The following is a 22,442-nucleotide window of genomic DNA, read 5'->3' on the forward strand; positions in this document are numbered from 1 at the left end:
AGCTAACTAAGGATCTACGTTATAAGATCGGAATAACTATATAAAAAAAAACGAAGAAAATCATGAGGTCCAATTGTTCTCGGTGAGCTGTTTCCAACGCTACCAAGAATAGTAGTGTTTTGACATTAAAGGAAAGCGCACGAATTGCCAAATCACGACGGCTTCCCCCACACCTGCCCGACCAAATTGTCATGCCTGTCATTTTCAGTCCCTAGAATTTTTTAAGTTTCAAATTAGATTCCTCAAGCCTTGATTGTTTTAGAGCAATAAAATGAAATTTTATTTTGCAAAACCAAGCATCAACTGCATGTCAGAATTTTTCTTCGATATCGTGGAATCCCCATATCTTAGGCAAAACAAAAAAAAAATCAATGTAAAATAATCAAATTGAGAAAGAATCAAGAGAAAAAAAAAGGTTAAATCTCTTCATTGCTCATGCAATTCAATCCTCGATGTTTACAAGGAAATTGAGCTTAATACTTGTCTAGAAATTAAGTCAATATAGTTTTAATTTAATTTAATTTAATAATGTCAAATCGAGCAGAGTCAGCTTTGTTTCTTAACACCTTGAGTAGCCATTACGAAGGTAAACAAAAACAAATAACAAAGTTAGAACCCAAATTAATATAATTTAAAAGGACCAAATATAAAAAAATAAAAAGAACTTAAAAAAGAAGAGAAAACACCGTGTGGATCCATGGTATTTGCTGTCACAATGAACATGAGTCGTCAGATCTGCTTTAGTCTTTTTCTTGATTCGTAATTTGACTTTTATATTTTGTTTGTTTAAATAATGAAGTTAATTGTACGCCATCCTGGATGTGTCTGCCCTTAATGAAGGCACTTGATCACTCAGAAAATGTCCTTTCTTTTGGTTTTTTCTCTAGCTTACCATAACAACACGAGGCATGCGGGAGATGAGCATATGCCCTAGTTGTTAACAACAGGAAGACGGCATCATTGGGAATTGAGAGGAGACTAAAATTTGCTGGAGTGCAAGCAATGTCCGCGCTAGGATCACTTGGCACTCAACCATCATCACTAGAAGAAAAGGAAAAAAACACCCTCTCGTGGCTCGACTTGTTATGACTGGATTTAGGTCGATTTGGGTGGTGGTAGTGACAACAGACCAGCATTCTCAGTCTTCAACGAGTACCTCTTTCAATTCTCTGATTTTATTACTTCGGCACCGTTTGAAACGTTTTTCAATAAATTTATTTTTAATATTTTTATATTATTTTGATATGCTGTGTTAAAAATAAATTTTAATTAAAAAATACTTTAATAAACAATTCTTCATAATTATATAACATGTCTTCCCCTCTCCTGATGATGGTCCAAGGATCATTCTAGGCAAAACTGATGATGGTCCAAGGATCATTGTGCAATGGATGACAAGATGACAACTTGCCAAAATGGAGGCAAGTTAGTGAGCGGCAAGATGTGAAGAATAAGAAACTGGATCCTTCATGTTCCATCTCGTTCAACGTTACATGAAGTCGATGATACCTTTTTTCATATTTCACGGGAATTCACTTCGAAGGTTTCACTTTTTGATATCACGACATTTGAGAGCAGAACTCCATCCTCTGGAACTTTGAATATACTTCAACCTGAAGATCCATCTACCCCCCTAGACAGAATCTCCATAACAATGAAATCTCATTTTTGTTCTGTTTAAACATGCAAAGGGCCCAAGCCTAGAGTGGTTTAAGCTTTTCCTGGCTTCACCGTCTCCTACAAGATATCTTAAAAATTCAATTTCAGTACCTACAAAATTAGGTCAGGAGATTGGATCTATCATGGCAAAGTTTGATTCCGTACTCCCACAGTTGGATCTTAAAGAACATAAAATCGAAACAACCAACATCTTCAAAGTTGAAAATAGAAGTGGAATGCACCCTTCTATGTCTATGCTCTAAAGATGAAACTCACACATACAAAAAAATTGTCTAGTTATTATAATGGGCAGGAAAGGCAAGATAAAGACAATTAAATGAAGATGAAATGCCAAGCCAAAGGCTAAACAGTTAAGAAAGAACGTCTAGATCAAAACAACATACTTTCCATTCAGTTATTTTCCATGCAATCCCCAAAACATTGTTTGGAGGTGCATGGAATGTCATCCATTCTTCCGAAATTGAAACCCACCCTTAAACCAACACCAAAAGAGTAAAACAGACCATGTTTCAACACATATTACGATAAATATAAACCATTTATACATTGCCTCCATAACCTCAGCCCATGGCATACTTCTGTGTCCAGCTGCGAGCAGTGGCTTCATATTTGGATCGGTCAGTCTTGTACATATGGGCAATCTCCGGTACAAGAGGATCATCAGGATTTGGATCAGTCAGCAATGAGCAAATGGAGAGCAGTACCTGATGTGCATCCAAGTATATGATTATGCTTCCAATAAGTATATGATTATGCATCCAATGATTAGTAGTAATAAATCTTTTTTAGACTATGGTAGCATGAAAAAAAGTATAGAGACTTTTGTGTTGGTTTCAGAATGAAATTGAAAGCCTCGTGCTCACCCAACCCACTGAACCACTCTGCTTTGACAACATTGATAAAACTTCTTAAAAATAAAAAATAAAAAAGCAAGTTCAAGGAACTAGAACCCTGTTTGAACATCAGCAACAGAGAGCTTCCCTCATGTTCTTTATCTATGGAACATACAGCCAATTCATGTTTTGTATCCTAAGAAACATAAACTACAGGAGGACATTCATGTTGATAAACAGGAGGCCAAAACACACCCCATTGCTACATGCAAGCATAGACTGGCAAGCTAATTTTAGGACACTTAGTCATCTCAGAGTAACATTCTAACTCTTGATGGAAAACTTTTGTAGGCAACAAACAGGCAATGCAAAAGGATAAAAAATCAATGGAAGACAAAAGGCTCTTAGCAATAAACATAATCAGTAGTGCTAAATTTGGAAAAGAGCGATTTGAATGCCACTGTATTCTTAAACTATTGCTACATAAAATATGCGATCAAACTCTTCCGTTCTCCATTCATCCTAAAACCGATGACAGTCTACAAACTTTACTAGGGCATGCTACTGGTAAGTAAAAACGAGAACTATAGCATATTAACATGTTATCAGCATTAATCAATAGAATGAAATCAAACCTTAGAGATGGTAAGAGCAGGACTCCATTGCTCTTTGAGAATATCAAGACAAATGCTTCCATTACTATTAATGTTGGGATGAAAGACCTTGGTCCTAAATGCAACCTGAAGGGGGAAAAAAAGAAACAAAATTGCCCTCCAAAAAACACACACAATTAAACAAAGCAAAGCCTCTTTATGCAACCACATACAGACACGGCTCAAAATCGGAAATTGCACCATTGACTGCAAAACAAATTACCTTAGGGGGCTTGAAAGGATAATCAGGAGGAAAATGGATAGTAACTAGAAATACCCCTCCTGCATATGGACTATCAGCAGGTCCCATTATTGTTGCTTGCCAGTGAAACATATCTTCAGCTACAGGGCCTATATCCCAGAAAAAAAAAATTATCAACCCCAAATTTGAGTCATTCCACATGAAACAGATCATTCAATACAAAATAAAATTGCAAGCAAAGTGGGCTCCAAGCCATGACCAAGCACAGTAATGTTGACAGAAAGAAGTTGAAATCTAGCTTAAATTAGAATGATTAAATAACTGGGCTTTTCAGAAATAAAAAATTATTGCACACCTGCACTGCAAGAAGTAGGCGGATCCTTCTGTAAATCCTTGAGTTCCTTCAAAATACGCTTTGAAGCCATTATTATTACTCCTCCTATGCACCCTTAATAAAAACAGAAAAGAATCGCAGTTACAACAAGAACAAAGAAAAATATATAAAAAGAAAGGGCAAAGGATGATTACCTGAAGATGAAAAGATGGGGTTGTGGAAGGGGGAAATCGACGAATCGACGATCTGGAAATGAATTAACGGTGGATCCAACACAACCGCTGATTTCCCACTCCCTGGCCTCTTCTTTTTATTTCTTTTTCTTCTTACACCCAGAGATAGGGCGGAGGCGGAGGTGGAGGAGGAGGGTCTGCTTCTGTTTTCGGATTCTGTTTTTATAACGTTTTGCTCTGGTATTAGGGTCTGTTTGGCGGTGATGAGGTGGAAATCACCGCTTGGAGGTTTGAAAATAAAAGTTTGAAATATTGTAATTTTTATATTTAGAATAAAATATTAAAATATAGAATTAACTTTAATTATATTATTTGAAATACATTGGAAATAAATTGAATTAATAATTTTGACTATTTATTTTTAATTTAAAAATTATTTTAATACAGTTTTTTTTGTTATAAATACCCTTATATTTATTTTAAAATAACATAAAATATAGGCATTTAAAAAACAATATAGAAAGACTCATATTAATTTTTTATTAAATATTTTTTGAATTTTTTTAAAATATATATATATGTAAAAAATTCTTTTCGATTAATATTTTTTCGAATGTTAAGAATGTTTTTTTGTATAAATATTCTAATAAAAATTGTTTTATTTTACCTCCCATTCAATATATTCAAAACAAAACATATTAAAAATTACAATTTAGAGATACTTGTTGTATTTTTTTGTTTCTATATATTAGATATAATTTTAAATACTACTTTTAATCTTTACTTATTTTTAATTTATATCCATTTATGTATTAATCAATCATGATCCACGTACATTGCAAAAAAAAATCATTATTCATGCATAATTGGTTGAGAAAAAAAAAAAAAGAGTAAGATTCAGGAGAAAAGAAAAGGAAAGATTAATAAAATTATAATTGATACCAAGTAGAGAAAAAAAAAGGATATTGTGCTGACAAAAATTTTTTTTTGAGGAGAGAAAGAGGATTATGAGATAAACGAAGCAAAAATACAATTTGTGTTAATATGTGTGTATTTTTAACATATTATTTTTAAATTTAATTTAACAAAAAATATTGTAGCAAATTAGAGTGTCAAACAGACCCTTGTTATTTTGTTCTAAATCAACTGTTGATTTTTCACTAAATGACAAGTCGTCTATCGGATCTCTGTAGTTTGTCATTCACCTTAAACGGCGTGGTATTAGGGTCATGGATGACGGTTCAGAAGTCAACACTTTGATAAGTCATGGTGTCGGTTATCTATCTTCCACGGAAACATGTTACACATTCTCCCACGTCCTCTAATATAGCCAGTTATATAACGCCACCTCATCAACGGAAAATAAAGAAAGGTGAAATCCCCTACTCTCTGGTCCACTAGATGCATAAGGGAGAGCAACAGTCACAGCCACCTGATTTGAATACCTCTCTTTTATCAACGATCACAACATCTATTCTCTTCTTATTTTCAATCGACGAAAAAGGAGCCGTTACCAGCACGGAGAAGAGAGGTTTTCACTCTCCTTTGCAAAGAAACGTTTCGAATTTAAATTAAAGAAGAAGAGGAGGAGGAGGAGGAGTTCTTTAGTGCATCAGTATGTGTTTGAGATCAATGCATCCAATATATGGAATTTACTCTCTTATTTTAAATATCGTTGTTTCTTGATGCAGATCTAATAGCTAGAAAATCAAAGTGAGATTTAATTTAATTGGTCAGTGATTATTTTCTTTTTGGATGTGATTGCAGGTTTTTGTGAATTTAAGGGAATCTCAGAGGTTGGTTAAAAATGGAGGAAGAGAAGAAGAAGAAAAGAAACAAGAAGAAGAAAAGCAAGCAGAACAACCACACCAACAATAATAAAGCATCAGAAGACGACGTGTCGGTTGCTGCTGCTACTAATAATAATAGTAATGGGCAAAATCATGATAATGTTAATGATAATCAAGTTATAGAGGTTTCTTCAAATGGTGATGTCGTGGACGCAGAGGATTTTAATGGACATTATGATAAACCCAATGGAGCAGCACCGCATTCTGTAAGAGCTCAATTCTTTTTTTCCTTTTTTTTTAAATTTTAAAACCAATTTGTGCGCGCGCGCGCGCATAAGTAATGATTGAGTTTTGTTTTATGTGGGTTCGATTGGTTCTTGTTAATTAATTAATAAATAAATAAATAAATGGAGCATTAGCCTCTTAATTTTGTAATAAAAAATGGAAATGAAAACGAAAGAGAAAAATAATCTGCCAGATGATATGACTGGATTATTGATGTGTTAGGGGTGAGCTTTTTGTGTCTTTTGTTGATAAATTAAGTTACGTTTTGATTAATAATGATAACCCAAGAAGCGCTTTGTCTTCTGCCACGCTCTCCTTAAGTTGTCTGCGGCAAGATTTGACAATGGAGTTTACACGTTGCATTTTTTGAATTCCTTAACGAAAACTTCTGAGATTATGGTTTATAGTGTATTTTATCACGTCTTTTTGTCTACATTTTCCTCATGTTAAGGGAAGATAGGATAGTACTTGTGACCATTTTTTAATTGCTAAATGTTTTCAGATTCTTCTTTTTGCTACTTCTACTTAGATTTTCTTTAGGATTGACTGCTGGTGATGATCCCACCTTTTTAAAATTCTGTTTTGCAGCCCTGGCTGAAAAGAGAGGTGAGGCATTCGATCAGTTAGCTTTTCACCCTTGTTTCTTCCCTCTTTCTTCTCCCTATCATTTATGTTACACATTCTCATATATTTGTTTTTAACATTAGTTTTGAAGACGAAATATATTCTTTGTTTCATTTCTTTTGTACAGGCTGCTTTACAAGAGACAATCAAACATTTACAAAATGAAACCGATTCACTCACAAGGACAAAGGTGCTGAATTATATTTTGTGAATTATCACGTGCATACGTGCTCATGCACAAGACACTCTTCCTGTTGTCATGTTGAATTATTCTTTTTTGTTTTAATTCTTGCAAGAAGTAATGTACTGCATTTAACAGGATACCTTTGAAGAGACAATCAAACGATTACGAGATGAAAATGATTCACACATACAGAAAGAGGTACTACGAACTTAATCCAACTGTGGGAATGTTCCTGACAAAAATTATCTGAATTACTTGACACACTTTGTCTTGTAATATTAAATTGGTTTCTTTGTTTTGACATTTATGCAAAGCATGAAGGAACTTACTGCATTTTACAGGCTACCTTAGAAGAGACAGTAAAGCAGTTACAGAATGAAAGTGCTTTGCACACGCAGAAAGAGGTAATATCAATGCATTCAATGGTGGGATGGAATGGATTAATTTGTTGTGGACTTCACGAGGCTAGGTTTTTCTACCTTTTTCCTAATTATTTAAGTCTCTTGTCGTTGTTTGCAATGTGTTTTTGCAGGCATCCTTAGAAGATACAATCAATCAATTAAGAAGTGTAAACAATTTGTGCATACAAAAAGAGGTAGCGTAAATGTTTTTTAATCATTAGATAGATGATGAAATTTGTTTTGAGTTATGTTTAGACAGGAAAATGGTTTTTTTTTTCTCCTCTCTTTCATTCATGATACTAAAGTTCCAATCTGTTTGTTTGATATTTTTGGGAAGAGGAAGTCACCTGACTATAATTTTACAGGCTACCTTTGAAGATACAATCAAACAATTGAAAACTGAAAATGATTCCCACCTGCAGAAAGAGGTAGTATAAACAGTCAGCTGAATCTTAATTTTATGCTTTATGTGCTCTTACTGTCTGCCCTAAAATGGATGTTTTGCAGGCTGATTTAGAGAAGAGAATTGTACAATTGCAGAGTGAAAAAGATTTCTGGCTTCAGAAAGAGGTAATTTTGGTTTTATAGGCTTGTAAATAAATCTTTTCTCTTTTGGAACATTTAACACATTCAAGGGCATTTCTCTTTAACATGATAAGCCTTGGAACCAGTGTTGGAAAACGTTGTGTTGCATATTAATATGCAATTTGACATACCCAGCTTATCACTAGATTGCCAGCTATATGTTTTCATTATAAGCATCATACCATAGCATTTTAACGCTGCATGCATGCAGCCTATAAGATGCACTGTTAACTTTTTATCATATCACGTGCAGGCTGGCTTTGGGGAGAAACTTAACCACTTACAGGATGAGAAGGCTGCTCTGGTTTTAAAAGCTGTATATTCCGTGCCTCGCAGCCTTTCAGTGAAACCATAACAAGAATTGTTTCACTGATTGGCATTATGCATTTCATTTTTGGTCTTTTCTTGTGTGCTCATGAGAAATAGTGCTTGATAATTTATTATTTTGAAATTTTATCAATATAATTGAATAACTTTGTGATATGTTCCACAGGCAAGCATAGGGGAAAAGATTAGACTATTAGAGAGTGATAAAGATTCTTGGACCATATCAGAGGTAATCACCTTTTGTTATGTGCGTTGTGTTTGCTTTTTCCCATGTTCTTTTTTTCCTTCTCACAAGAATTTGTTTGGTTGAAAGAGAGAAAAATTGGTTAGGTGCTGAAAATGGGAGGGTTCATGCACAATGATGTGTTTCAAGGAGAGGGATTTAGGGAGGGGAGGAGGGAAGAAAGGGTAGATAAGCAGAGGAAATAAAATAGGAGAAAACTAGAAGACTTGTATTGGAGGATAAACTGGTTTCAATTCATAGCTTGGAAATGAGTTGGAGGGTTCTTGCAGAATGATGCTGTACACGGAGAGGGATTTAGGGAGGAGGAGAGGGAGGGTAGAGAAGTAGAGCAAATGAAATGGGATAAAACTAGAATAATTGTATTGGAGGAGATACTGGTTTCAATTCTTAATCTTTAATCATCAAAATGATGTCTATAAGACATAATGTGTGCGTTATTTTATAGGCAGCAAAAAAGAGAGGAGGAAGAATAAAACCATGTAGATCAATTATCTATATGCTTACAGGAAATGGAATAAAGTTTTATACAGTACAGTTTCTGACTAAATAAATATTAAGGTCATGGTAAACTATAATATTCATTAACTTCTAAATAAGAATACCATGAATAAAATTTCAAGAAAAATAGAACAAATATTTTAAAGTTGTTCCATTACTCTAGCATTGTTGTGGCATTTATCTCTTGCAGTAACAGTTCGTATTTATCCTTTTTATAGTCATCAGATTGAATTATCAAAGATGACCATTAATATACTTGCGCATCAATGTTCTTACTCAGAATACAACCAAAGAAACCATTGCTAGAATGAATATCGACGTCACAAGACTACGAATGCAGGTATATAGTTTTATTCATGTAGTTATTGTTACATCAACGCTTCTGTTGCAACAGCCTATTGAACTTCACTGTGTTTGTAAATGTGGTTTGCATCAGCTCTGTCATGTTTAAGCTAATTGGTTGGTAGATTTGGTTATCCTAGAGAGTAGTATGTGTAGCCCACAGCCATTCTGCATCATAACCTTGTATGTGTTCTGGTATGGAAATTAAAACAAAGCCTGGCAGGTGGTGGAGTTGGAAGATTCCAGGAATAGTCTCGTGAAAGAAAACCAACAACTGAAGGAAAGCATCTCTAACCTGAAGTTACAGCTTCAAAACATTGATACGAGTGTCTCCTTTGCTAACACATCAGAACTCGGAAAGGTTTGCCATCCTGTACCCAGCTCTTTTTGGAAGTTAAATTTATGGTCATATGTCAATTAGTTTTTGCTGTTAAAAGTTTTTTGCTGCGTGCGATTTTATTCTTACATTGAGATTCCTTGTTCTCTCTTGTGTTCACATCCATGATAAATTGTGATTAAACGTATTGAAAAGGTGGGTGTTTAATGTAGCTTGGCGCTGAAAAGGAGGAATTGAACTCCCAGATCGAAGCAGCTTGTGCACTGGTAGACAAATTGATCACAGAAAATGCAGACCTTGTTGAGAAAGTAATGAACCGCTATTCTGCTATCCCTCGATTGTCCTGTCAATGTTTATAGTTTTCTAACCCCCCCCCCCCCCCCCCTTTAACTAATTCCAATGGTCCTAAGAAGGCGTTATGTATATAGTCTTTAAGTGGGTGTTTACTGATGTTATGCATCCACCAACTTTTAGTCAGGTTAATGCACGTGAATGCGTGGGTTTGAGCTCGCTTTTGTGTGCATGCACTTGTGTGGAATGTGTTAGCAGGTATCATTTAACTCTATATTTGCTTCTTAGGTGAATGAGTTGTACATTAAACTTGACCATCAAGGGACAGCAGCTAGTTTTTCTTCAGCAACTGGAAGAGGTGTTATCGTTAGAAATTCTGAACTCGCCAATGGAACTCATCCCATGGCTGATTCAAATGCAAACCTGACTGCATTGGGCCATAAGCTAGAGTCCTTGGAAGTGGAACCTGCTGTGGTAGTTCAATACTCTTCAGAAGCTGGCTCTGGAGAAATTGTGCAAATCCCATTGGATGATAATGAAGTTCCGGATTTGGAGATGCAAGCTGCTGAGACTGTCTATAAGAGTGGTGCTGTGCCCCTTACGGATGCTCCACTAATCGGAGCTCCTTTCCGGTTAATATCATTTGTTGCAAAATATGTTAGTGGTGGTGACTTGGTCAACAGATGATTCAAATTAGGGCACTGGCTAGGATATATGATGTTTCGTTCTTCCCATGCATCTTCTTGTCCATTTTCATTTTTCTATGATGGGCAAGTGTGAGCCATTACTTTTTTTATTTATTTTATTATTACTATTATCACCACACCGAACATGTTAACTGCAGAGTTGATAGACCATTTTCTTGTCCTAAACTTACGTATATTTATTTTCTGGTTTATACTAAAGTTGTGTCTGGGAGTGAATTGTGTTTTTAAAATATATTATTTTATAAATTAATTTTTTTTTTAATTTTTTTGATGTGTTGATATTAAAAATAAATTTAAAAAATATATTATTTTAATATATTTTTAAATAAAAATATTTTAAAAAGTCTAATCAACTTCAAAATAACAAATCGACTGCTCTTGCATGACGTGTCCGCTTTTTAAAATAACGAAGGCACCTTAAGCGACATCGCAGTGTTAACATCACTTGGGCTTGATGGCTCAATAAGTTGCGTCGATTATCTTCTGCAGAAAACTTGCTCCGCATTCTCCTAATTTACACTCGTGCAGCCAATCATATCTCCCCACCTCATCCCTGGAAAATAAAAAATCTCCGCGCACTGGTTCACTAAGTAAATAATTGTAAGAAATCACTGCCGTCGGATTTAATTAACTCAGATCAAGCTCGCAGTACAGTGCTCAATAAAGTTAAAAAAAAAACCCCACCAAACTGTAAGAAAGCGACGCCGTATCAGCAGCCAAAAAGAAAGGGGAGATGAAGTCACCAAACCAATAAAACAAAAACACGTGGAAAATATACGTAGCCGTTAGTTGAGGCCGTTAAATTAAAAAGGTTAGTCTTTTCGTTTGTTCATTCGTTGTCGTTTGCGATCTCTGTTTCTATTTCTAATTTGTTTTCCTGCTCACTGAAGGAAAAAAAAAAAAAAGAAGAGGAAGCCACGTAATCGGAAATGGAAGCACACGGAGGAGGCGGCGGAAGTGGAAGCCTCCGGCGAGTGTTAGTGTTGGCATTTTGCGTAGCCGGCATCTGGTCGGCTTATATATATCAAGGTCTTCTTCAAGAAACTCTGTAAGTTCGTTTTCTGACGTTGTGTTTATTTAGTGATATATATATTTGATAGCATTCTTTAAATTTGAATATAATTTGATGTAGATCGACGAAGAGATTTGGTTCAGATGGGAAGAGATTTGAGCAACTAGCATTCCTAAATCTGGCGCAAAATGTAGTTTGCTTGATATGGTCATACATGAGTAAGTGATTTTTATTTTATTTTTGGTTCTAAATCACAATGCTATTGCTAATTCTATTAAATGATTAAATTGAACATAACATAAAAAACAGTGATAAAGATATGGTCGACGAGGAGTGGTAGCAGCAGCAGCAGCATGGGTGCTCCGTGGTGGACATACTGGAGCCCTGGCATTACAAATACAATCGGGCCAGCCTTGGGTATTGAAGCCCTAAAGTATATCAGTTACCCTGCCCAGGTCCTGGCAAAATCATCCAAAATGATACCAGGTAGGCCGGTTGATTATCATCAAGCTACGTTGCTGTGGTGTTTTGATAATGGATATCTCTGTGATGGATGGGATATGGTTTTGGTTTGTGGCAGTGATGTTGATGGGTAGTCTGGTGTATGGTATAAGATACACCCTTCCTGAGTATCTTTGCACTTTCCTTGTTGCTGGAGGAGTATCCACATTTGCTCTCATGAAGGTGACCAGAAGTAAAATATCATCTGCTGCGTTATTATTATTAATTACATGATTCTTCTTACTTGTTGCTTGGGGTTGGAATCATTTCAGACTAGCTCGAAGACCATCAATAAACTAGCACATCCAAATGCACCCCTCGGATATGGCCTTTGTTTCTTGAACCTTGCATTTGATGGATTTACTAACGCTACTCAGGACTCACTAAAAGCCAGGTATGTATAAATATACCTTCATCTCTAACCCTCTTGGCTATTTCTAAGCTTCTGGCTGCGTATCGTCATCATGGCATTACAGCTTAAAAGTGTCACACTTGGTTAAAAGTCAACCTGTTGGAGAAACATTCAGTTATGCACAAAAATCTTAGCCAAGTTAGAAGTATTCAGGAGAGAACTTGCACCTATAGTGAGTCCTCTGGTGTCCTTTATCTGTTGACTTCTCAGAAATTCTATTCTTGCTGGTCCTATATTCCACAGCCCTCAGCGCTCTCTGTCTCTCTTGTTTTTGGTAGCTTTAGAATAATTTCCTGGAGGAGATACTCTTTTGGTCAAGAGTTTGGCTTTTGTCACAAACGATCTCTTATAAATCTCAATTGATGTCCCTTCTGAAATCGGAAGGTAATTAAACTAGGGCTGCTATGAGCCTCATGTGCATAATTAATGGAGAAATATCTCCAGATTTGTTTTCGCTGCAGGGATATATCATGCATCCATTTTAATTTTTGCTCAAAATATCTTCATTTCTCAATAATTTTCTGGGTTGATCAGGTATCCAAAGACAAGCGCTTGGGATATAATGCTGGGAATGAATTTGTGGGGAACAATATACAACCTGATCTACATGTTTGGCTGGCCACACGGGATTGGATATGAGGCAATCGAATTCTGCAAGCACCATCCAGAAGCAGCATGGGACATTTTTCTCTACTGCCTTTGTGGCGCTGTGGGTCAGAATTTTATCTTTCTAACCATTAGCCGCTTTGGATCTCTAGCTAACACGACCATTACCACAACCCGCAAGTTTGTCAGCATTGTGGTTTCTTCGGTGCTGAGCGGCAATCCCCTATCAGCAAAACAATGGGGATGCGTGGTCATGGTGTTCTCTGGGTTATCATATCAGATTTATCTCAAGTGGAGAAAGTTGCAGAAACTGCAAAAGAAGAGAAAGCCTTTGTGATTATAACAGTTTTGAACTTTATATGTACCTCTTCTTTTCTTTTAATTTGTTCAATCATCATTTTGTATCCGTAAAGATCAACGGTTTCAAATTCACAGAACTAGTAGAAATTGTAAAATGTAATTGAATAGATACTTTATCAAGGCAGTGAGTTGAAGTTTTGAATGCCGCCTTCGTGGACGATTTAATCTGTCGCCTTGACCTTGTTTATATTTGGACGTGTTCATCTGAATAATTCTAGGAAAACTAAAATCGTTTCGGGAATTCATGTGTTGATCTCTGATGGGTTGCATATTATTTAAATGGATGATATGTGGTTTTAGTAATTTGGTGACAATTACTAAAAACAAATATACAAGTATTGACTATAGATTAACATTTAGAAGAAAAACAGTTTAAATAACAAGGATTTTTTAAAAAACAATTCATGATTTAGTAAGGTTGTCAAAAATATTTTTTTAACACGACATAAAATAAACTCGAACTATAAAATCATAAGTACAACTTAAATCGACACTGAAATTGACAATGCCAACTAAATAGTAAATAACAATACAACACAATTAAAACATAAATGAAATAAACAATAAAAAAGTTCAAGAATCTTGAAATACATAGAAAGCTAAAAATAAAGCTCATTTTTATATTAAAAAAATTATAGGCGAATAAGAATAATATCTTTAAAAATCAAATGCAAAAAAAAATTAAAAAAAAACTTATATTAAAAAGGTCTATAAAACTCATAACTGAAATCATGAGACCGAGATAAACTTATAAAAAAATTGAAAATAATCACAAAACTAAAAAAAACCCCGAGGCTGCTTGAGCCAACCGCCTAAGCTACGGGTTAGATTATGAGATTGGAATAACATAAAAAAAAAATATAACAAAAATAAATAATAAAACTTGAGCGATGAAATGAAAAGAATTAGAAAAATAACAAGAAAAAACATGAGCACACGGGTCGCTAACCTAAGAGTTAAAAATTAAAGCTGCTGTGGTCAATCGTGTGACTTGTTCCGTCCCCGTCCCGGGTTCGACCCTCTATGTGCACGCCTGTCACCCTCGCGGTGCCTTACCTGCTCCTGGGCTTGCAGGATGTCCAGTGGGCCGTGGGGAATAGTCGTGGTGCGCGTAAGCTGGCCCGGACACCCCACGTAAATCAAAAAAAAAAAAAATTAAAGTGCTTTAAAGGGTGAACATTTTACTGCTAGTGATGTCAATATTAAAAAAATATTTTTTATTTAAAAATGAATATTTTCACTAATCTAAATAATATATTTAATAATTTTCTGAAAATAATGTGAAACATTTTACTTTTGCACTCTTGGTTGCAACTTGCAAGTAGCATGTTAGTTTTGAATTTATTTAAGGAAAATTATCATCATCACTCTTGTTTAATTATTTTCTTACTTTATCTCGAAGATTATAGTTTGCATCCAATAAGTTGATAATAATTTGTATCCTCCTTTATATACAATAAAAAAATCAACAAAAAAATCATATTATTTATAAGATTATTATTATATTCAAATATTAATGATTAAAAAACCCTTATGATATCAATATTACAACTTTTTCATCAAATTAATAATTGTACTTGCCATCAAATTAATATTACAACTTTGTAAAAATTAAAAAAAAAAACTAAAATTTTCATAGTATTATTTCATCAAACAGTTTGTCTGCAATACAAAATCAACCTCGCTACTTCATCGAGCGCTTTGCATACGTGATAAAAAATCAACTACAAGAATTTCATTTTCCTGAGCGGCCATAAAATCCAATCACTTGAAGTAAGTAAAACTAAATGCGGACTTCCGAATGCGGCGGCTTACAATATGTGAAGCCTAAGTTAGAATAGATGCATATAATATTGCCCAAATAAATGTTTGACTAGTATATGTTTTGATCCTCATTTTGGGTTGAGATTGGCATGGGAAGCTCCTTAGTGTGTCATTTGATTTTTTTCTCTCATGTTCATTACTTGCAAGTTCATTTTCTTGATCAGCTGTGAATTACATGGCTGGCTGCAAAACTGCAATCTCTAACGTTGTTCTGACGATTGTTGTATTTTTGACCTTGCAATTTATCACACCTCTTTTCAAGCACACCCCAAATGCCATACTCAGAGCCATCATTATATCAGCTGATACCCCCTGTTTGGATAATTAAATTGGTTTGGAGGAGGGTACTGCTGATTTTGGATGCATTGATTGTGATTGTAGTTTCCAGGTTGTGGGGTAGACTGATGAGGAGGATTGGGCGGGTGTCTCTGGCTTCTTGAGTTCCATTGGGCATCATTTGGATAGCCATTTGGCATAGCTTGAAGAGAGGAATAGGGTTTTACCATTGAAAGACAAGTGTTGAAGAGAGGGTATCTTGAAGAGTGGAGAAGGCATTTTTGACTTTTGATCGAAACTAAGAAGAGATAAAGAGAGAGAAGGGAAGAAGGACGATGAAGAGATTGGAAAAAGAAACTAGAATGTTGTTTATGTGTTTGTGTTGTGTTATAAATTTGAAAAGGAAAGAAAAATATAGAAATTGGCTCAAACAACATCTTTTAAGTCTAATTTGAAGACTTTCCCGACCTTCAACCTCTACAGAATTGAGCCTATGAAACATCCTGGATCCAACAATTAGATCAATGAACATGTAGGGACCAAACAAATAAAGACACGGTAGAACTGAACCTGGTCAGAATTTGGACTGAATGAATGTTGCTTGGTTAGATCAGTGAGTGAGTGGACATAAATTTCTGAGAGCATCTTATACATACCCTGACATTGATATTTCAACTTTATTTGATGCTGGGAAATTCTGCAAAGCTGAAAAGGACATTAAATTCTGCAAACCTTTAGGTTGGAAAGAGATCAAATTGGAAGAACAAGAAATATTCTCTTCCTTCCATGTTGCCCACAATTCTGTTTAGATTCATATTTTATGGCAGTCTTTGTCAGGAGGCTCCATTTTCACCATATTAAGCTACAAAGTAAGAAACAATTAGATTGTTTAACTTTCAAATAAAATCTTGACATACATATAAAAAAACAATAATCAGAGTTTCAGCATTTACAGAAATCTTCTTTTCCATACAAAAAAAATAATAAGAGAGCCAAATTCAACTGGATTTGCACATTCTGTATAAAGCATGGAGCCTGTCTCTGAAAAACCATGCCTTTGCCTCTATTTGAAGATGAGAGAAATCATAAAATTCCCATATTTAACCTGGTCCGTCTAATGGTTTTTGTGGAGAGTGATCACAGGTTTTTCTTTTTTTTGGTAGCCAAATAATCTTTTGTTTTCTTTTTGAAGATAATAGCTTCAAGAATTACAGCAAGTCCAAATGTGTATAAAAGAATAGAATCTTTAGTGGGTCACACTTTAGGGTAATATGTATAAACTCCTAGAATCTGAAAAGGAGATTCCTAGAGAAATTGAAGAGGAAAGAGTGAATAGAGAGATCATAGAAAAGAGCAGACTTGTTCTCTCAATCACAATCTCCTATCCATTTAGCCCACTGTCGCGTCCAGGTGCACTAAGTTCTTGGTAGCCGCTGCATAAAACAGCTCCTATAAATAGTGTGGCCGATGACCCTTACTAAGCATGTAAGCTAACATAGCATAGATCAAGTGTCCCCTAGAGTTCCTCTGAGCACTTCATTGGGAATCTTCGATTAAATGAAAGAGTATTATCATTCCTACTGAAGTGTTTGGGGGAACTCCTGGTGTCATTTGATGTTAATATTTCATTATGAAAAGCTCAGAAAGCAAGAAATCTGGCTTCATGTTACTACGAGAACTTAAGCAAGTAGAACTTGTACACTGAAACCCCACAAAATGGTGCACAGGTTAGAGTTAACTCTTTCCATTGTATGTCTCAGAACAACATCACTGGTAGGCAATGTCTTTTTTCTTTTAATTCATGACATATTTGTACATATCCCATCTTTGAGGCTGTATATTTTGACTCCAGCTTTCACTATAATTGCTGTCATCATTATTTGACACAAATTTAAGAACCTCCGATTGATGCAGGAGCATTAATGAATTTGGATTAAATGCTTCCAACAGAGCTTAAAAGAACCTGAGCTCAGCCCAAGGAAATCAACAAAAAGCTGAAATCAAATGCTCACTACAGGTCCTGATTTCAGTTTCAAATTCAAACGTAAAATAACTTGTATCCAGACCAAATTACTAGTCAAGCCACGTATCATTAAAAGATGTGAGTGTCGAGTTTCCAACGCATCAAATTGTGAGAGATTCGGATCTTCCTACCAAGATTGTGGCCATTTTAGTGACAAGTGTGCAGGCTGCTGAAATGAGAACTCAGCAGAACCAAAACCCTTCTGCCAGCGTTTCTGCAACCAGCAAGACTGCCCTCTTTGTCAAGAAACATCATAGCAGCTTTGACATATTTTACTCTAAATCACTTTCACATGTAAAGCCTTTACAAGTCAATATTTGACAAGATTTTTAAGAATATCTTCACTTTGCTAATGAATCAAGTATGCAAAATATGAAACAGAATCTTCCAGATACAAAATCACTGTCTGCAATCAAGGAAGACCATAATGGCTAGTATATGATTTTGCAATTGCAGAAGTCATGCATGCATATTGTCGAAATCTGATTTCATTCTGTGAATATTTTCCTTCCTTTAGTACAGTACGTAGCTTGTACCTGTAGATTCTCAAACAATACAGCACTGTAGGTACGTCCCAGGTAATTAAGTATTTGACAATACAAATATCTTATGCACTTTAGACCCAAATAAAAGCTGACTTCCTTAGAAAATCACACGTATGGCAGATTTTGCAGAAAATCTGTCACTTGAATTTCTTTTCAGCCTCACCTAAAACTTTAGCTAGATGGAAAACGTTTGTCTAGGTGTAAACTTTCTTGTTTGTTCTTGTCCTTGGAGGGATTGTTCCGAGTATAAAAAATTATGTTTCAAGAATGTAGTAAGAAGTTAAACTTGCATTTAATGGAATTAAATTCGAGTATGACTGTTGAGCTATTTCAAACTCTTAATTCTAACAAGAGGGAAAGGAGGCGAGTAACGGAGTACCATCAGTAGATAGCAACTAAACAAAGAATACATAACATTAAAAGAATGGCAGGTGTGAACCCTAAATTTACAAGTTTATTCTCTCTAAAAATCTAAAAATAATAATGATGAAGTCTCATCACTAAGAGGTTTACAAAGCTTTAAATAAACAGAAACCTACCTCAACCAGAAAACAAAAACAAAAATCCAAAATTACATAGAAAAGAAGCATAAAATCCAAAATAAGCAAGAAATCCAAAAATAAGAAAAAAACATAAAAAAATGCCAAAACCTAGGGGCCACTATGAGATTTTCAATATCTAAAGATTCGATGGTCCGTGTTGCGATACAGTCGCTACTATTGGAAAAATAACCTCCGGAAACTACTGTAAAAATTTGAGGGTGATCCAATAATCGGATCAAATTAAAGTTATAACCTTTTTGAACCGTTATTCTAGCATGTCGAGACTAGACCTCCTCTTGAACCTTAACCTATCTCATTGGTCAATACATACACTTGCTAGGCTATCTGAGGCAAACTCATATCTAACAATTCAGAATCACATGTTAACGCAGCCCGACTACATCACTAAGCTTGGTGTTGTTTTGCGTGTCATGCTAGCAAGGGTGGTTCTATTGATCCTTGTGCTGTTGAACTTTTCTAGACAAGGCAATGACGATACCATACATACACAATGGTTGATGCTTGATGCCAAATCACTGAGATATATTATAGTAGCGGGCTAACATCACAACATGATTAGTGGCTAAGACTTTGAGAGGTTTGCCAACAATGAAAAAATATAGACAACCTGGAAGTTGGTTGGTGGAGTCGGCTTTGGCTTTTCAGAAGGTGCAGAAGATGAATGTTTAAGCTATTTTGCTTTGTATTGCTTGGAATGCTTGCATTGTTGCACTCCATTTGGAAAGAAAGAATGGCCGGATTGCTTGTTGATATATGTTATTATCCTAGTATTATAATTGAGCACATTGTCTTTTTTGTCAAGTATAAGGTCTTGAGATTGAAAACAAATCAAGCTATCTAGTTTCTCCTATAAATATAATTGTATGTATACGTGTACAGAGATTGGAAACTCACTGCAATAATAGTATTATCTGCTGCTGCAAGATTTTCCAGCATACTCTCCTTTGATTTATATGTTTTGATATTCTATCACTTCAGAACCACTAAAGAGCTCGAAGATAGCTCCTTCAAGCTCGAATTTTCTTGAAACCTGCACTAGCAGTGACAACTTGGACTATATTTATATAAAAGGAGCTAGCAGAACCATTGTTTCTTATGTAGCTACCTCTTTCGTCTTCTTTTTAAAGATATGAAAATTCTCGGTGTAGAATGAATTTTCATAATTTACCAGAATTATTATTTGTTAATTCCAAAGACAGGTTGACTGGTTCAGTTAGTATTCTTAAAGTACAGTTTTATAAATTGACGCTCCTACTGTCTCACGAAATTGGTAACAACGTACCAGTGTGGTGAAAATCCATGGAAAATGTCAGCTTAATGCAAGAATAGGCTGGACTTGCCATGCTCAACAAGTTATGAAGTATGGTGACAATTGGACATAATCTGTTAGCTTCTGGTTGTTAATCAGTGTCAAGTAAGTGGCCAGGGAAACTCCAGGGGACAATCGACGTGCTCTTTGTTACACAACACAAAACATCTGCCTGTAATATGCTGAAGGTTTCTTTATATATTCTGTCAAAGTAGGGGACCGAACATTAAAGAGATGATAGAACTGAACCTGGCCGGAATTCAGACTGGGTGAACGTTGTTTAGGCGAGAGAATGAGTGGCCATGAATTTCCTACAACCTTTTGTAAATACCCTGACTTGTATCTTTCTAACTTTTGCAAACTTTCAAGGAAAATCTTCATGTTCAACTGCAATTGCTAGATTCTGCAGAAGCTGAAAAGGAAATTAAAGGTTGGATAGAGATCAGAATGGGAAAAGGGAAATTATTCTGTACCTTCAATGTTGCTCACAGTTCCGTCTAGATTCATGTTATATGCTTCGATGCAGAAAGCCAAAGACAGGAAAAAGCTATCCTTGTTAGGAGGCTCCATTTTCATACCAAGTGACCAATAATAAGCAAAAACGAGAGCAATGTTAATTACAGATGCTTCAAAGGGGTACTTATCAATTTGGTGCCAAAAGAATAAAACCTTTTTTGTGATCACATTTTAGTATAAAGAATACACTAGTCACGTGTTTCACGCTTCTCCACGAGTTGGATTAAAAAAAATTGGTGTAAAAAATATGCATGAGAAACAAATAAATTATAAAAATTGATTTTTAATAAACACAATGTTAAAGGTTTAAATAAAAAAATAAAGAACCAAAAAATATATTATTGTTTCAGCGAATCTATGAGGGGAGCTGCCCTGAATTCAACAATTCTTTTAGATTTTTTTAATATGGTCCTAGAATCTAATAAGATTACCTTGATATAGCTAGATAATCTAGAAAGGAAAGGCTGGAAAGAGATCATAGAATAGAAAAGAGTCGCATGATATTGTTCTCTTGCTCACACCATTTAGCCCATTTTTGCGTCCAGGTTCTCCACGTACTTGCTAGCTGCTGCACAAAATAGCTCCTATAAATATTAAGGCTGATGACCATTCCATGCATACACTAAAACAAGAAGGATCGGCATAGCATAGCATACCATATATCAAGTGTCCCCTAGAGTTCCTCTGAGCACTTCACTGGGAATTTCCGATCAAATGAAAGAGTATTATCATTCCTACTGAAGTGTTTGGGGGAACTCCTGGTGTCATTTGATGTTTACAAGCTCAGCGAACAAGCAATTCTGTCAACTCGTCCTTACGGGTGAATTATCTTCTTCCTATTTTCTTTCCTAGCTAGCTAGTATATATATTATGACACTGATAAGCTGTCAACACATTCTGCTTTTGCGATTCATTTGTGCACCAAGGAGATTCGAAGCTGCAAAAATCTGATAAGTCTTATCATGCAAAGGATGTATTAAGAACCATCCATTACCTTTATTAGTGAGAACCTCCTAAGATAACTTAAGCAAGAAGAATTTCTAGATTGAAACGTCCAACCCCCCAAAAAGATGCAAAGGCCAGAGTAGACTCTTCTCGTTGTTTCTGCCAAAACATCACTGCAGGTAAGCAATGTCTGGTTTAGAACACACAATTCACAGCATATTTTTGCATCCCATCTTTGATAATTGCAGCAGACGGTTCTACATTTGGATACCATGATTTCACAGCATTTCCAAGTCATCATTATCTGACTGCAATTTAAGAACCTTCAACTACAATCATAGAGAATGCTATAAAACCAAAATTAACATTACTAGCCCTTCTCCATCGAGGGTTACATATACTAAGCAACTTTCTGTCTCTCTAGCCAGGAATTGCAGATTGTGGAGTCCTCCATTCTATGGTTGCTCGACTACCTACAACCACTTAGTTTTTACTTAAAATGAAGGCAGAAATAACGAAGATAAGACAGGAGCCAACCTTTCTTTTGACAAGAATCTTAAGCTATTGTGGAGTCCTCCATTCATGGAATAATTGGTACTCAATAATCTGATAAGAATCTTAAGGTTGACAATTGAAAATCTTAAACTATTTTTTTAATGAATGATTAAGCTATTAATTTTTCGTATTGATTATGTTAGAATAAAAATTATATATTGTTTATGCATTTTCCACTAAACTATTCACTTACATCATATCCATGCATTCGGTACTCTTCAAAGGTGCACTAAAATTGTCTAAAACTAATAGAAGTACCGACTAGAATTTTCTCATTAGTAATTTCAGATGATTATAGTGACAAAATATTTTGATTGACAATTCTCAATTATGATGATGACAGAATAATTTTAATTTTAATCGGTAAATATCACAGAATCATTGATAGAATAAAATAATTAAAAAATTATTGTATTATATTTTCAATAATTTTTATGAACAATTTCATGTTAATATCTAGGTTATTCTAAATACAAAAATTATTGTTATTATATTTTCAGATTAA

The 22,442-nt window shown here is 35.1% G+C and overlaps 3 protein-coding genes and 1 long non-coding RNA gene across 11 annotated transcripts; 3 read left to right on the top strand and 1 right to left on the bottom strand.

Moving 5' to 3' along the window:
- Positions 1 to 2,045: 2,045 nt before the first annotated feature.
- LOC7484638 (ubiquitin-conjugating enzyme E2 28) lies at positions 2,046 to 4,114 on the bottom strand. 2 transcript variants are annotated; one of them, XM_002309158.4, is made up of 5 exons: positions 3,897 to 4,114; positions 3,724 to 3,816; positions 3,390 to 3,517; positions 3,149 to 3,253; positions 2,046 to 2,384 (listed from the first exon to the last, which is right to left on the bottom strand). In XM_002309158.4, exons 2-5 carry the CDS (start codon positions 3,791 to 3,793, stop codon positions 2,241 to 2,243), a joined length of 447 nt encoding a protein of 148 aa, XP_002309194.3. In that variant the 5' UTR covers positions 3,794 to 3,816; positions 3,897 to 4,114; the 3' UTR covers positions 2,046 to 2,240. The 2 variants fall into 2 exon arrangements, with proteins under 2 accessions (XP_002309194.3, XP_024458274.1); XM_024602506.2 differs by having other exon boundaries at positions 3,724 to 3,807; positions 3,897 to 4,053.
- Positions 4,115 to 5,235: 1,121 nt separating this feature from the next.
- LOC7484639 (uncharacterized) lies at positions 5,236 to 10,688 on the top strand. 7 transcript variants are annotated; one of them, XM_024602710.2, is made up of 15 exons: positions 5,242 to 5,490; positions 5,643 to 5,931; positions 6,539 to 6,556; positions 6,702 to 6,764; positions 6,894 to 6,956; positions 7,100 to 7,162; positions 7,291 to 7,353; positions 7,525 to 7,587; positions 7,667 to 7,729; positions 7,998 to 8,060; positions 8,238 to 8,300; positions 9,094 to 9,153; positions 9,379 to 9,516; positions 9,705 to 9,800; positions 10,072 to 10,688. In XM_024602710.2, exons 2-15 carry the CDS (start codon positions 5,683 to 5,685, stop codon positions 10,468 to 10,470), a joined length of 1,464 nt encoding a protein of 487 aa, XP_024458478.2. In that variant the 5' UTR covers positions 5,242 to 5,490; positions 5,643 to 5,682; the 3' UTR covers positions 10,471 to 10,688. The 7 variants fall into 7 exon arrangements, with proteins under 7 accessions (XP_024458483.2, XP_052310218.1, XP_024458480.2 ...); XM_024602715.2 differs by lacking the exon at positions 9,705 to 9,800 and having other exon boundaries at positions 5,236 to 5,490; positions 7,073 to 7,162; XM_052454258.1 differs by lacking the exon at positions 7,998 to 8,060 and having other exon boundaries at positions 5,239 to 5,490; positions 7,073 to 7,162.
- A 655-nt stretch (positions 10,689 to 11,343) lies between these two features.
- Positions 11,344 to 13,548, top strand: LOC7497583 (UDP-galactose/UDP-glucose transporter 3). Its single transcript, XM_002308225.4, has 6 exons — positions 11,344 to 11,538; positions 11,623 to 11,720; positions 11,812 to 11,988; positions 12,083 to 12,186; positions 12,276 to 12,397; positions 12,950 to 13,548. Exons 1-6 carry the CDS (start codon positions 11,420 to 11,422, stop codon positions 13,356 to 13,358), a joined length of 1,029 nt encoding a protein of 342 aa, XP_002308261.4. The 5' UTR covers positions 11,344 to 11,419; the 3' UTR covers positions 13,359 to 13,548.
- A 3,422-nt stretch (positions 13,549 to 16,970) lies between these two features.
- On the top strand, positions 16,971 to 17,857 carry LOC112327953 (uncharacterized). Its single transcript, XR_002982479.2, has 2 exons — positions 16,971 to 17,254; positions 17,396 to 17,857. It is a non-coding gene; the product is annotated as an uncharacterized LOC112327953 (long non-coding RNA).
- The last annotated feature ends 4,585 nt before the right edge of the window (positions 17,858 to 22,442 follow it).

This window comes from Populus trichocarpa, chromosome 6 (genome assembly GCF_000002775.5).
Source record: "Populus trichocarpa isolate Nisqually-1 chromosome 6, P.trichocarpa_v4.1, whole genome shotgun sequence".
NCBI lineage: Eukaryota > Viridiplantae > Streptophyta > Magnoliopsida > Malpighiales > Salicaceae > Populus > Populus trichocarpa.

Bases quoted from the DNA above. Each gene is read 5' to 3' on its own strand.
- LOC7484639 (XM_024602709.2), top strand. From the start codon at position 5,683: ATGGAGGAAGAGAAGAAGAAGAAAAGAAACAAGAAGAAGAAAAGCAAG. The intron at 7,354-7,524 runs GTAGCGTAAATG...ATAATTTTACAG, and splicing joins ATTTGTGCATACAAAAAGAG to GCTACCTTTGAAGATACAAT. The intron at 8,301-9,093 runs GTAATCACCTTT...GTTCTTACTCAG, and splicing joins ATTCTTGGACCATATCAGAG to AATACAACCAAAGAAACCAT.
- LOC7497583 (XM_002308225.4), top strand. From the start codon at position 11,420: ATGGAAGCACACGGAGGAGGCGGCGGAAGTGGAAGCCTCCGGCGAGTG. The intron at 11,721-11,811 runs GTAAGTGATTTT...CATAAAAAACAG, and splicing joins CTTGATATGGTCATACATGA to TGATAAAGATATGGTCGACG. The intron at 12,398-12,949 runs GTATGTATAAAT...TGGGTTGATCAG, and splicing joins CAGGACTCACTAAAAGCCAG to GTATCCAAAGACAAGCGCTT.
- LOC7484638 (XM_002309158.4), bottom strand. From the start codon at position 3,793: ATGGCTTCAAAGCGTATTTTGAAGGAACTCAAGGATTTACAGAAGGAT. The intron at 3,518-3,723 runs GTGTGCAATAAT...TCTGGGATATAG, and splicing joins GCCTACTTCTTGCAGTGCAG to GCCCTGTAGCTGAAGATATG. The intron at 2,385-3,148 runs GTTTGATTTCAT...GATGCACATCAG, and splicing joins CTGCTCTTACCATCTCTAAG to GTACTGCTCTCCATTTGCTC.